The sequence below is a fragment of the Dromaius novaehollandiae genome, chromosome 1 (assembly GCF_036370855.1).
Source record: "Dromaius novaehollandiae isolate bDroNov1 chromosome 1, bDroNov1.hap1, whole genome shotgun sequence".
Classification (NCBI taxonomy): Eukaryota; Metazoa; Chordata; class Aves; order Casuariiformes; family Dromaiidae; genus Dromaius; species Dromaius novaehollandiae.
This window is the reverse complement of record NC_088098.1, coordinates 92,664,956-92,679,770: the sequence shown is the minus strand read 5'-3', so window position 1 is coordinate 92,679,770 and position 14,815 is coordinate 92,664,956. Positions and strand designations below refer to the sequence as shown.

Sequence of the window (14,815 nt, the reverse complement as noted above, 5' to 3'; positions counted from 1 at the left end):
CTGGGGTGACAGAACTGGGGCTGACTCTCCTCAGAGGATTTAGCAGGATCAGAAAAAGAGACAGCCATCCAAGCTTGGACCAAAATCATCAACCATGGGACTGGCAGACATTGTTTTTCTTCTCCCTGATAAAGCAACTGAGGTTGGCATGCATGGGTCTGAAACAGAGCTGAGGCAGTGCAGGAATGAGAGGTCCAAAATGCCCCATATTGTGGACATCTTCACCTTTTCATTTTAACCTTAACAGGCCCTGCTTTAACCCCCTCTCTTCCAATATGCCATGGGCACACTTTACCTGCAAAATCTATGAGAGCAGCACATGCTACTCTAATTTCCTACTTCTGAGGCTGCTTCTTTCCAGTAATTACTGGGCAACCTCTCTAGCCCTCCTGCCTGCTACTTGCTGTGGGGCCATCCCTCCCCACCACCTTCTTGTCAGGTTTGCCAAGGGGATGCAGACCTCCCAGGCACTCCATGCCCATCAGGACCCCCAGAGGTCACAGGAACCTGGAGCTACCTTGGGCCTGTCTGTAGCAAGGGAGGGATTCAGTGGGGGCTTGGGAGCAACCCTGCAACACAGTCCCCTGGATGAGGGAGAGCCGTTCGTCTGAAATCCCTAGTTCTCCACCTCTGTGTTTTGCTGGGCCAGTGTATATCTGTCAGTTTTCAGAAGCAGTGAGTAGGGAGGGTGTAGGATTTTAGCACTGTGGATGATGCATAATAGGGCTGACTGCAACGGGCTAACTTGGATCAGGAAGAGAACAGTATAAGCAACAGCCCTGAACCTGAACTGCATCTCATTTCAGCAGTCTCAGACCTACCATAGTCTGCCTGGAACTGGCTTCTGGCTGGCTAGAAAGACAGATGGATCAGGACAGATGAATCAAGCTGTGAAACCTGGATTCAAATCTGGAGCCACACATCATTAAAACTAGGAGTGGCTCAGGTCAGGGATTTTAAATGGGGCTTTCTGTAATCCAGCACCACTTACCCTCCAAAAAATGTCTCTAAGCAGAGCCATCTCTGGGGCAGACCCAGGGAGGACACTGCTTATAACAGGGTAGTAAAACCTGGATTAATATTTGAGAGCAAGGAGGAAACTTAACAAGGCACAGGTTTTCCAGTCCCTTCTCTGGCCAAGCTGTAGCTGGCAGAGGACAGAGGGGGAAAGGAGTGAGCATGGCAAGCGGTGGCTTTGGATCCATATCATGCCCAATGCTAGAGAAAGTGCAGAGGTTGAGGAGAATGGGCAATACTTTAACACAAAGGCATGGGAGCATTCTATCTGCGTGATCAATATTAGCAATAATTATGAAAACAGTGGGAAAGCAGCAAAAGCAAAATCCCTACATCTGTTGTAGAATCCCAGAGTGTTTGCACAATTTCTTTTCTCTTGGCATCAGCCATGGTAATTTAAAGATCTGCAATGGAACAGAGAGGAAAAGGAGAAAAAACCCAAGCCACCAGCCACAAAAGAAATGATCAGCAGAGAGGTTACTGCTACTATGGTCATAAGGTGATGTCTGCTCTGATTTAATTAATCTTGGCAAGTCAGACAGGAGCTGGGTAGGTCCCAAGAGACAGTGTTTTACCCGGAAATCCACTCAACCTAATTTCACTAATATAGGGCAGTAGAGAGACTTGGAGTAGAGCCTGCATGCTCAGCCATTAAAGCACAGCATAGGCAAAGGCAGCTGGAAGTGCCACCATCCAGGAAAACTGCTGCTTGCCTGCCTGCTTCAGCTTTACAGCAACCAGACCTGCATATGTTTGAGGTGTTTGCTCACCAGCAGGGCTCACAGACGTGATTCTCACCCATTCCAGGAAACAAATGGAGTGCTGAGGGGCAGGAGCTCTCTAAGACCTGATTTCAGCAAGGATCTGCAGTTCATTTCCATATCATTTCTCTTCTCTGAACAAGGCACTTACAATTCCCTGGCAGATGCCTACAGGAGCTGTAGGTATGGAGCACCTCTCAGTCCCTGGCCCTTAAACTGGGAAGCAAACACACTTCAGCCTCTCGCACCAAACAGCTTTGTCACTTGAGCGATTGTGCAATCACAGCTTAAGGTTTGTGTGAGGGCTCTGAGGCTGCCCAAAAGGTTTCTCAACTAGGCTGCCCCCTCCAGAGTCCTAGATTAAAGTGAGATTGGTGGCAGCTCAGCTCATAGATGCTTGTCTCCACTGGAAAATTATCCCACATGATAGAATGATTTGGACAGAGGAAATCACATTAGATTTAGAAAGACCAAAATAGAGTGCAAAGCTGCAAAACAAACTAAAATCTCAAAGCAGTGTCTGGGGGCCCCAAGGCTGGAATAACCAGGAACAGTGTAAGTGATGACTGAAGTGCATTAAAAGAACTGTGAGGGTGATGATCGCAAGCACAGACTAGCACTTTTTTTCTTCTTTTTTTTTAAAGCTTTTTGACCTAGCCATTCCTGCTTTATCCTTCAGGACAGATTTTCTTTTCCCCAAGCTTCTTCTGCTTCATAGTACATCTCAGCCTCCTCACCCCTTCTGTTCTGTCTCTTTGACACATGCACAGCTTGTGTTCTCCTTTTGTGAGTTTGGGGCCTTCTTTTGCTTTGTCTCTGTGCCTGGAGTGCACTAGAACAAATGTGGATGTCTCCATCCATGCTGGTCATCCTAGCTTGCTAGGGAAAGATGTAGGTGCTCCCAGGCTGCAATTCCTCTTGTCCTAAAGTAGACGTCTAAATAGGTCAGGTTAACAGAATCCTAGAAATACTGGGTTTACTTCCAGTAACTTGAAACAGAGCATAGGATGAGAAGATCAGCTGGAGATGTCTGTGTGTAGACATCTAAAATTAGTTGAGATGTCCACCATCTCCCACTTTAAGTTTCCCACTCATGATCTCTCCAGATACATCTGTGCTGCCCCAGTGAGGGCAGTGAGGGTCCATCTAACAAAATAATTCAATGCCTCCTGCTTGTTCTCTGCCTTGCAAGTGGACATAGAAGATTCATCTTGTGTGAGGAGATCTCACAGTGCTGGTATGTTCAGAAGGGGAGGAAGCTTTAAGTGGGTGGAAATACAGTCACTCAGAATGACATGTTTTTGTTCCTAAAGCAGGAGATGGAACATTTTGCCTAAGTGGCCTGAAGTCTCTCCTGCATTTTTCCACATTTTATGCCTATTCCAACAAAGTGCAAAGTGCATATACAATGCCAACACTGGACAGTTGTGGATGTATAACTGTATCTGTCCACTACAAACTAACACATATGACAGTTCAAGGAAGTGGAAAATCAAAACTAGTACTGGGTAAAAAGCAACATAACAGATATTCCCTCTGATCTGTGAATCTACTATGATCTGTGAATCTAGTAATCTCCCCAGGGAGAGGAGAGAGCAGCACCTAGCAGTCCTCTGCTAGGACACTGAAAACTAGATTGGAGAAAACCCCAGAGAACATACTGCAGAAATAGCCTACATCAAACAAACTGGTGAAGGGTGAGTCAGATAAATCATCTGACCTCTCCTCATGAATCAGAAAGTGCTATTAACTGGCCCTGATGTCAGCAGGATTATACTGCGTTGCTCCCATTCCACAGAGAGAATTCTCTCCTTTTCACCACAATGATTTAGCAATGCCACAGCTTGAACTTTATTTTTCATCCTGATTTGTATATTCCTTATGATATCACTTCTTGCTGAAGTTCATTACTGAATGACACCAGGTTTCTTCTTGTCCTAAAGATCAATGAAACAATGCTAAAGCTGGTGAGAAATAAGACACAGCTTAGTGGCAACAGGATGCAACGGTACATAGGGTATTTCACCTCATTGCTCTAGAGGAATACAAGAAAGAGGGGGGAAAGTGGGTAGCTGAGTTCTTGACGGTTCTCATTGGGAAGGAAGATCTCTTCTTTATATTTAAGCCATCCACACTAGTGGAAATTTGCTTGTTTGCCGTGTGTCCAATGTTTTCTTTCTCTCATTCATCTCTGTTCTGCACAAGACTTGAGTATGTGGTGAAGTGACTTTAAATCCTTTCTGCTACTCCTTGACCTCAAAATCAGTCTAGGTGGTTTCAGCCATGGTGGAAAACCAAGCAATCCCTGGGCTGCTTCAACAGAGAGGCATCTGTGCACTAACTGCTCCCCAGAGAGAAGCAACGGGGGTAGCAAGGACCTCTACACAAGTTCTCTGCCACCCAAGGATCTCCGGATGCCACCAGCACTCCCTGGAAATTAGATTTGCCTCTGTAGTGCTGTAACAGGGAATATAACATGGTAGAAAATTGTGTTTTAACCTGTCTGTTTATCCTAAGAGTAAGAACAGCATAAGAAACATTGTGAGCTACCCTGTGTGACTCTGAGATTGCCATCTGCCCCACTTCAAATACAACCGGTTTTCCTGCCTGTGTTGCTAGGACAATTGTGAAGATCCTACTATTGTAGGAGCAGGAACACAGTTTCAACTGCTGGTGTAATGGGAGAATCAGTGTTACTTAACAGTTTGTGTGAATTGGCCAGGGCACTCAATATCAGAGCAGGTATTCAGGACCTCTCAGTGTCTGCTCCTGTACTTGCAATGTTATGTGTCCTTCTGTTGTGCTATCTTGAAGAGACTGTGGGGATCTGCGCACATTTTCAGTGAGAAGCCACAAAAATTTTTAAACATAATGAAACACTAGTGGGTGGTGATTGTGTTCCTTAAGCTTCATTGTCTATCCTTTGTTGTATGGATGTATGCCCTTTCATAAATCTTGCATTGACCTGTGAGAAAAGAGAAACTTTGCCTCACAAGGGTCTGTCAGAGCCTTACAGAGTTTGCTTTGCTGCTGGCTGACAATAGTCTTCAGGCTCAGACTTTGGCTTAGATGGTCATGCACTGGGATTCTACTGTCAGCTCTGTAATTCAGTGTGTCTCCTGTTATAAATGCATTGGAGAAGAGCAGGACTGAAAGCACTGCCCTCCCTCCCCAGTAGTGTGTGATCAAGTCATTCAGAAAAATTGATAAAACTTGGGGCAACTTGACCTGCTTTGCCTTCCAATCATACCTGAATCCTATTTTAATCAATAGCGTAGTTTGCCTTTGAATCCAATTTTTATCAATAGCCTATTTTGCCTTTAGCTCATGGTTGTATCAGTGCTCTATATAGAAGGAGTCCTTAAGTAGCACTCAGTTTTGTTGCACAGTGTCAAGGTAAAGTGAGTTCACAGATACTTTTGCTGGCAAGAAGTTTGCAGCTGCAGGGGCTGAAGCCACAGTACTGGGCCATATTGCCATAGACATTTTCTTTTTGGAAAAAACAGCATCTTACAAGTGATCCATATGGAAGCGGTGCGTAGGGAGGTATTTAAAAGAGAGGCTAAAAAGCTGAGGGGGAGAGGGAAGTAAGAATGCACCTATTGCCAGTATTGGAAGCAAACACAAGTCTGCCATCTGATGGCATTGAAGGGACCAGGCCAAAAAGCATAAATAGTCTCAGTAAGCAGAGGTTCACATCCCAATTAGCATTCTCACTAAAGTTGAACATAAGCGTGAGGATGGTAATCCTCACAAACTTAGCATTGGCATGTGAACATCCATGGTGTTGAGCTCACAGCATGGAGCATGGCATGGTTTTTGAACATGCGAACTAGCTTTGCCCCAGGCAAAATCTAGTTCTGATGCTCTGTCCAAGACAGCCACCCTGTTCTGCAGAGTAAGAGAGGTTAGCCGTATGGACATGAGCTGTGTGGTGCCAGCTGGTCTCAGGGCCAGAGAGCAGTCCCTGGCCTATTTTATTTGCTAGTATAGGTATAATCTGATAGCCCTTCAGAAAATCCAAGAACTGTCTGGTTCAAAGGGATCCTACAGTCCTCTGTGGAATGACCACTGGAGATACACTGATGCCACAGAGGTATCTCGAGTTCCAGCATCACTGAGGTATGGACATACCAATCTTGTGCACCATCCTGCACTACCCAGACTTTTGGTGCACCTGCTTCTTTTCCCTGTTCTTTACCCAAATCTGAAATGATACTGCTTGCTTGGCCTCTCCATTGCATGTATGTGGGAAGTCAGGGGGAGATGGGGATGGATCAAACCAACCAGTCCAGTGCATTAAGACCCTTGTGCATTATTGTACCTTACAGCCCTGCAGATCTGGATGAACCCTCACCTTCACCAGTAAATAGCCATCCACATGGGCGCACACCTTAGTGGTTGTTCTGAAACAGGCTCAGGAACATGTTAGTGTACCTTTATGTCCTTGGAGAAGTTGGTCAGCACTAACTTGGAGACAATTAAATCAGGCCTGCTGCAACAGGGGGAATCTCAGACTGGACGAAGCCAGCAGCAAGATCGTTCCAGCTTGAATGACACTCTGGTTTACCTTGTCCCTCCTGGTTCCTCTTTCTTCCCCTCAAGTCTGACACCTTGTTCAATTCATTGTTATGGGATTGCTATTAGTGTTTGTTTTGATTTTTCATGCGAGTAGTATGCCAGTACAAGATGTCTGATTGACAGACAGACTCAGCCTCAAGTTACACTCATTGCTTCCCACCAGACAGCTCTGCCTTCGAAAGGAGATCCCAGAGAACTGGAGAGACAGTGACAACCTCTCTGCTGAAGGATCTTGTTCTTGAAGGTTTAGAGACATTTCTCTAGAACTCTATTCAGTATAGGAGAAAATTGAATTACATGTTCTAAGCCTTTTCCCTATGGATCTTGCAAGCTGCAAGTGTGAGTACAGAGTTTTCTCTTTACGACCTCTTTAAGACTAGGCTGGGAGTAGCAGTAATTAAGGGGGAACAATTCAACACTGGTTGGCACGGTTGGTGGGCTCAGTAAGACAGTAATGTACATGTCTGATCTAGCTCGTTCTGCCCTGCAAGCCAAGAGCCTAATCAGTGCACCTAATGAAATGAATGATGGCTGCCTGCCATGTTAGCAGGGAGCTGGGCTCAGGAACCTAGGCACTTCCTTCAAGATGTGTGTGCTTTCTGGCAGGGCTAAAAGTGTTTTGTGTGAGCTAGGCACTTGTCTGCTATACTGAAACCCAGCAAATTCTTTGAGACCTGGGTCGCTTTGGGAAGAGAGAAGCTGGAAGCCATGAAATCCATCATGCAATGACTGTGTGCACGTGCAGGATGCTCTAGATCATGGCTGACTAACCCTGGACCATCTCTTTCCCCACTAGATGCTGTAGAAGAAACCAAACCTACTGAAAGTGCCCAGCAGGAAGAGGTGAAAGAAGAAGAGAGCAAGGCGGACCAAGAAAATGCCTGAACATTAAGAAATGACTCCCCGTTGCCCCTCCCTCCCTCCCCCTATCCTCTATCCTTCCTTCCCACCCCAATCTTGATCTCCCCCTTTCCTGCTCACACCTGTGAGCCTGTCCATCCCTCTCCCATTCCCACTTAAACCCTTTTTCTCTCTGTGTGGCAAACATTTAAAGAAAAAAAAAAGCAGGAAAAATCCCAGTCAAACAGTGTGGCTTAAACATTTCTTTGTTTCTTGGTGTTGTTATGGCGAGTTTTTTGGTAATGATGATCCAATCATTTTGGGAAAATTCTTGCACTGTATCAGAGTTCTTTGATCTGGCGCGTGCGTGTGTCTGTCTGCCCACCGCGAGCGCGCTCTCTCTCTCTCTCTCCCCCCTCTCTCTACCAAGTGTGTGTGTGTGCAATGTTCTGTTCATCCGAGGAGTCCAAACTTATCGAGTGAGTTAAAACAAAAACAAAACAGAAAAAAAAAATCCTTTTCTTCCTTTTTCAATGTGATGGAATGAACTAAAGAAAAACCCAACAAACAAATGAACAGAAAATAATACTAAACCCCAGTTTGTTTTCAGAGCTAAAACAAAAAATGTGCCAATTAGCATAATGCGTGGCTCCAGGCTCCTTTTTCAAACTGAACAATAATTATAATAAATGAGAATAATGATCATTAATACCACCGTGTCGCATTTCTATGCTGCCTTACATCCCACTGGCCTGCGTACACAGACCAGTCTTTGGTGGGCCATTGGTTGAGTGGATCCCTCTTTGCTTCTCAGCCACTGCTTTGCCATGGGTCAGTGACTGACTGCTCTCCCTGGCACTGCTAAGGGTTTTTTTTAAGGAAAGCAGGCTTGAATTTGGGGTTAGGCATTAGCACTGACTAACATAACAAAAATAGCAAAATCAGTTTTAGGAAAGAACAAAATAAGCAGCTCTCCAGTAGGCCCTGATTCAGAGAACTGTAGCTACCTTGGAAGGATAAGCTCGGGGTGCCCTGTGGGTCCCAGCAGAGGGACCAACTTCAGTCTAAGCTGAGGTTCTGATCGCCATCAAGGGCTGAGTGGGGACAGGGGCTCTGGGGCTTGCACTCCCCCCAGCAGCGGGGTCACCACTCGCCCCGCTAGGCTGGAGTTCGAGAATCATTCAGTAACGTGGTGCAGCTCTCCAGAATGTCCTTTTTGGCAAAGCAAATTGGCCCAACGCATTAAGTAAATCGAAGACATGGGGTCAGGTCAAGGTCCAGTGATGTAAGAGCCAGCTCATGGCACTTTTGAGAAATATCTCACTACTGCTTCCTGGAAAGCATGTGGTGAAGCCCAGGTTACTCACTCAGTTCTAATTAGGGCCTAGGTTTTATCTCGCACTTACAGTCTTTCTCAGCAGCCAGCTAAACACTTAGCTTAGGCTTGGTGCAATGGGCCAAGCACCACCTGATGAATCTCCACTACCACTTTCCATGGGGTGCAGGATTTTCCTTGGTGCATGCCAACTGAATATCCACCTTTCTCAGTGGATGAGACCTGACAGACTCCCAGGCCTGAGGGAGAATGGTTGTCAGGATCTGCTGTTCTGTTTATTAGCTGTGAGAGTGAACAGCTTAAATGTATTACGGGAAAAAAATCCTTCTAAAGCCCTTTCATAAAAGCCCTGTTAAGACTGTAATAAATACTCTGAGTGCTGCTCTTCCATTGCCCTGATTATTATCATGTGCTTTCCCACCAGCTTTTGCATGGTTTCCTGGCTGCATTGGAAATGACAACTAGTGTACCCTGCGGTATTGCAGTACAATACTGCTGTTGGCAGGACCAGGATTAATTGGCCTCACAGCCGTAACACCAAAAAGATGAGTCTGCTGACAACCCCAAAGCACCTCACTGGCTGATGCTTGGAGTGCCAGTCCCAATGCCTTCAGAGGGCTGGTTTGTCCGCCCTTCCCCACTCCTTTGTTCTCCTCCATCTCTTTGTTGGAAACAGGGAGAAAAGATGAACGGTGTCTCCTCAGAGATGATCATTTTGAACTTAGACTGCTCACTGGAAATGCCCTCAAAATGCATCAGCATTCATTTCCATGTGCTTCCTGACATTGTATAGAAATAAGAGAGAGAGAGAGAGTGAGGGATAAAAAAAGGGAGGGAAAGAGAGAGTGGGAGAGAGATGGGACAGAGATTTTTAAAAACAGGGATTAGAGAGAGGAGGAAAAAAAGATTTTAGAGTGGATAGATGGATGATAGGGAGAGAGAGGGGAGTGTAGTTAGCGTAAGAAAGATTAGAGTGAAAAAGATGAGAGAGAGACAGGAAGAAATTAGATATTATGGAGCAATAGAAGATTGATAGAGGTAGTGAAATGTAGCTAGCTAAAGTAGATTAGACAGATTAAATAGGTAGAAAGATGGGCTGACTGACAGATAGGTATTGTGTCATACTTCATAAACAATATATATGCTAATATTCCCATGTCATGATGGGTAGTAAACCCTGAGACACCTTCCAGCCTGACCTCAATTCAGCAAATGTAGCGCGGACATCAGGCATTGCTTGGACCGTATGTCAGGTCTCGCAAGCCTGCCTGTTTCCACCATGGAAGCAGCAGGTGGGCGGGTGGTGTATGGGGAGGGAGAGTGCTCTGACGGACACAGCGGGCCGAGGCCCTTTCTGGAGAGGCATGGTATGTTTGCTGTTCATAGCACACAAGATGCCCAGCCCGGCTCGGATGTTGTAAACGCCCTGTGTGTCTAGTACTGAATCAAGAGAACTGAGGTTCAGCTCTCAGGATTTGTGGGAGAGGTGTTTGGGAGGAGGCAGGAAGGAGAAAGCACAGCTTTTATGTAGCCTCATCTCCTGTCATGACCATTTAAAAGGGTTTTCTTAAGGATTGTCTTGCTCATACCTGCAAGGACCATGTGGTCTCCCTACTCTTCTGACTTTAGATCCCAAACTTTTCATCTTGCCTACACTTTACTATTACTATTTTTTACTTTATAAGGAAAGGAAGTCTGCCCCTCATGTCTTCCTGGAATAGGCCATCCTCCCTCCTCAATAAACAGAAATCTTTTTCTCTCCCTGGGGGATGTTTTATCTTTGCATTTTGCATATTGCCTCCCCTTGGTTGATGGTTTGGACATCATGTGTGTTTTGCCATCATTTGTAAGAACATGCTTTGCCTTGTTGCTTAGAGAACAAAGGGTTGGGGCTGTTATGTTTTGTTTTTTCCCCACAAAAGGAAAGGCGTTACCAACTGCAATCCTAAATAACTTTAATACTAGTTCCTCTCCTTTGGTTCCAGTTTAAAACTGCTAGCTGTAACCAAGCACCCCTTATCTTTCTTATTGTACAGTGTCCTGACCCTGCCAGAGAGTCAGGGCAAAGAGAGAGAGAGAGTGCACAAACCAACCCTGCCTTGAGCAGGCAGTGGTTTATGTGTAATGCACAAGATCTGTGCAGGAAGCTGGACTGTCTTCAGGCTATGGGAAGAGAGCAGAGAAAAGCATTTGGATTTCCTTAAGTTGCCTCTTCAGCCAGAGTTAAAAAGGCTGAAAGGGAACAGTAGAAAGGATATAGCATGGGATGGAAACTGGAAGGGCCTCAGAGAACAGGGGCTTTTAAAAAACAATTTTCTAGCATGATATCAAATGAACTAAGAACAGCACAAGAGACAGAAGGTCTCAGAATCAAAGTGGTGGAGCGGAGTATCCAGCAGAGTAGCTGGAGCTTTTCTAGCATTCCTCATGCAACAGCTGACATGAATTCCCCAGGGAGTATATATCTATTCCTCTTTCCTCTTTCCCTGAAGGATGCATAGCTTGCCTGGAGGTGCCTGTGGTTGTTACTTTATGTATGGAGAGGGAAGGGGCTGTCAAAATGATTCATACTGGGAAGACAATGTCTGACCTCATGTACCATGCCAGAGAAATTTGGAATCTAAGAGGGGCTTTTTTCATGCCTCTGTAGTAAGATATGCTAGTGATCTGCATCTATACTGAATGCTCGTACCAGCTGTAGGCCAGCCAGCTCTTGACGTTTCATCGCATAAAAATTAAGTCTTGGAGAAGTATAAAAAAATCCAAACCTAACACCCCTGTCAGTGCAGCACATCATTTGCTTGAATGTGTCTGCTTTGCAATGCATGTGGCATCCACAGACTGTCTGCACTGATAGTGTATAAAAACACAACTCTTGCAACTGTTGCATCAGCCAGGAAAACTCCACCATGAGCCACATTCCAAAGGGAGGGGAAGTGCACCCTGCTGAGATCCCTTCAGACCCGGTGTTTTCCAACCTCAAACCCTAATGCTGCCCCATGAGAGGCTTTAGCTATAAGGAACTTGGCTATGGTGACACTATAAGCACCATCATTTGGGGAATGTGTTACTTTAAAGGAAAGAAATGGCCATGACTGGAGAAGGGTTTAGAAAGAAAGGAAAGAAGAAAAAAAGAAAAGAGGGAGTTCATACTAAACTCCCCACCAAGCTACTGGTGACAGGTTGTTTTTTTTTTTTTCCCCTACACTCTCCTTATGGTACACCATAGCATGTGAGGCTTTTTGTACTGAAGGTCTGATGTTTGTCATAGGTGTCTTAGGAGAGAGATGGAGTGGTTGTAGTATGCAGAGGTGAAGGAAAGAGTCAGAATGAATGTTCCCGTGGCCCCTTTTGGCCAAGAAGTCTATTCGGTGATCATCTGCAGCTCAGTGATGTGGGGTGGTGGTGGTGGGGTCCTCTTCCAGGCCTATGCTCAGAATCCCTGCCTTTCTGCATTGCTACATCAGCACTTTCACTGGATATTTAGAGCACCTCAGGACTGGTTCTCCTCTCACTCACACTGGGGTAACTCAGGAGTCGCTCCACTGGAACCAGTGGTGTTAATCTGGTGTGAAAATAATGTGAGAGGAGGATTCAACTCCTCGGGGGGGGGGGGGGGGGGGAGATTTTCCAGGTCCCCGAGGGGGAAAAAAATCAATGGGAGTTACATGTCTAACTGCCACTTGTGCCTGTGAAAGTCTGCCCCTTATCTACCTCTATGTATATAGGGTACAATTTTCGGAATAGTCTAAATGACACAGACACTTAAGAGCACATAGTCCACTGGCTTTCAGAGAAACTTAATCTCCTAAGGCTCAGACCCTAGAGGATGCTCAGCCTCTTAACTGCCGCAAGTTTTAGGGCTCTGGCCTGAAATTCTCCAGTGATTTTTGAAAATGGAACTTAAGATCTTGAGTCATTTAGGTGGTTCTGAAAATGCTACCCTTTATCCATTTTCAGGGTGTTGATCTCAGGTCGCGTGCGAGCCTGCATTCTTATCTACAATGCTTTATTACTACTTTTCTCTGTTGAGCAATACTTGGAAGAAGAGGTGAAGGCCAAGATTTGCAGAACAGACTAGTGACTGAGTGGCTCAATTCTGGAGTGCCCAGCTTGAGACACCTTATGGGGGCCCAATTTGCAGATCCCCTGTACACTCTGAACATCAAGATTCATGTATTACACATCCAGAACCACTGGTCACTTCCAAAAATCCCAGCCTGAGACCTAGACTACTCTTGCAAAAGAAAATCCTAGGATAACCGTTCATCCAATAGATTGGTTTTTCTGCTCATGCCTGTTCCCAATGAACAAAACACATCCCTATGCATCACCTAAGCCCTATTTTGAGGAGTTACACTGGCATACAGCTGAAGTAACACAGTAGTAAATCAGGGCCTGCAGAAGAAGGCTACAGCATACAGAGTGTAAAGAACTATGAGATGTTTGGAAGCTAATAAGAGCAGATTTGATGATTAGAGTGGCCCATTTCCGATGCTCTTGTGTGAGGATCTGGAAAGAGTCTCTCACTCATTGTACTTGTGTATTATGAATGTGTCCATCTGCAGAGATCTAATGTACACATATGTCCTGAATATTGTCCTAAGGTTGCAAGCTTCAAAACTGAGCAGAAAACATTCCCAAGAAGTGAGAATAATACAGATGTCTGTATTTGAAAAATTGGTTCAAATAAAGTCTCTCACTTATAGATATATGTAGTTGTGTGCAATTATTTGTTCCTTGAATAGAAGTTTCTCCTTGCTGAGATTTTCAATGCTTTTGTGAAAAATCATATTTCATTCTCCTTCCCTACAGCCTGTGACCTTACCAGTCAAGGCCTGATACTGTGGAAATACTTTCTACTTATTCTTTCTGGGTAAAAAGCTATGTCAAAATGAAAGGGTGAAGTAAAAAGCCTGGTATGTTTTTACTGTTGTTAAATGTCTGTTGAGGTAGAAGATACAGGCCTGACTCACTCAAAATGTGGTCTTGATGTGCAAAAATACTAGATATTTATATAATAAGAAACAGACATTACCACAGAAGCTCTTGACCCAGGAAAGGCTAGTGTATGGCTGTCTAGACACTCCCTGAAACTAAGCTGAACCAAGGAAAGCTGTGCTTTCAGCACCACATCTGCAAAATGTTCACAGCAAAATGCTAGGGCTGAGATGCTCTAAGTAAAGGAATTTGCTTGGGTCTAGAAAGCCCTGATGTTAGTCACCACTAAGGGATGCAACCAGCGTGTTTAAGGAAAAGTGAGTACAAAATGGAATAAATTTGTTTAGGCAATTAGGCAATCTGGAAAGCTCTTTCTCCCTTGAGCAAGAGTATCTAAAGGTATCAAATTCCTCAATGAATTTAAAGATTCAGTAATTCACTGGGAAACTCCAGTTTTTCAGACAGGAATATATATTTCAACACCTACGAAGTCCCACCAAGCTCTTTCCTTCAGTATCAACTTTGTGCCAAGTGCAATGAAATACGAACAGAGCAGAGCCTGCTGCCCAAGCTGTGCTAGGCTGCTGACTTCAATGCTGTGCTGTATCCATCAGCAACTCAAGAGCAGAGCTGAAATCAAACATTTTTATCACATCCATTCATACCAGGAAGCTTTGCAACCACTATTTAGAAATCACTTGCAACTCATCTCTGAAATACAGCAGCTGGCTTTGCAAGAGCCCAGGAAAATTCCTGATGGGGCTCTAAGGAGCTGCTTGGGAAACAGACCAGACCTCAGCACCTCGCATGGGTTCTGGACAAAGTGCCAATTTACAAATGAAAATGACACAATTAGATGTCTGTATTCTTGCATGTAATCATCAGTTGCCCTGTGGCTTCTCCAAAAAAGGCGTGGACTCCAGCTTGTGTGCAAACAAATATTTAGCATTCAAAATCAAGTGGTTTCAATTAGTCACGTAGCTAGATTGCAGGGCTCAACTCTGGCTGTTCTGCTTCGCTTCAATGGGGAAAAATATCTGTAAAGGTTTAGCCAAGGACTTCCCTTCAAGTAAATGGCTATCTTGGGGGTGGCAGGGCTGCCTTGCGCTCTTATTTCTTCTACATAGTGGAGAGACAGGCAGGAGCCTGAACAGCTAACCCATGGCACATGTGTCATCTGAGACACTCAGCCTAACTTAAATCTCTGCCAGAGTGTTTCTGACCAGATACACAGAGCTCTTCACATATGATTTCCAGTGTCACTCTCTTGCCATTGTGAACTGGAAATAAATTTCGTGCATGAGTTGTACAAAATGACCTGTGATTCACTTCGTGTGTT

General features: G+C 44.9%; 1 protein-coding gene across 1 annotated transcript in view; it reads left to right on the top strand.

Annotated features, from left to right (window-relative positions):
- The window catches only part of GAP43 (growth associated protein 43), a 56,785-nt gene extending 48,877 nt beyond the window's left edge, over positions 1-7,908 (top strand). The window contains exon 3 of the mRNA XM_026093990.2: positions 7,156-7,908. Coding sequence (XP_025949775.1) covers positions 7,156-7,244 — 89 coding nt within the window. The 3' untranslated portion in view covers positions 7,245-7,908. The remainder of the gene's footprint in view (positions 1-7,155) is intronic.
- The last annotated feature ends 6,907 nt before the right edge of the window (positions 7,909-14,815 follow it).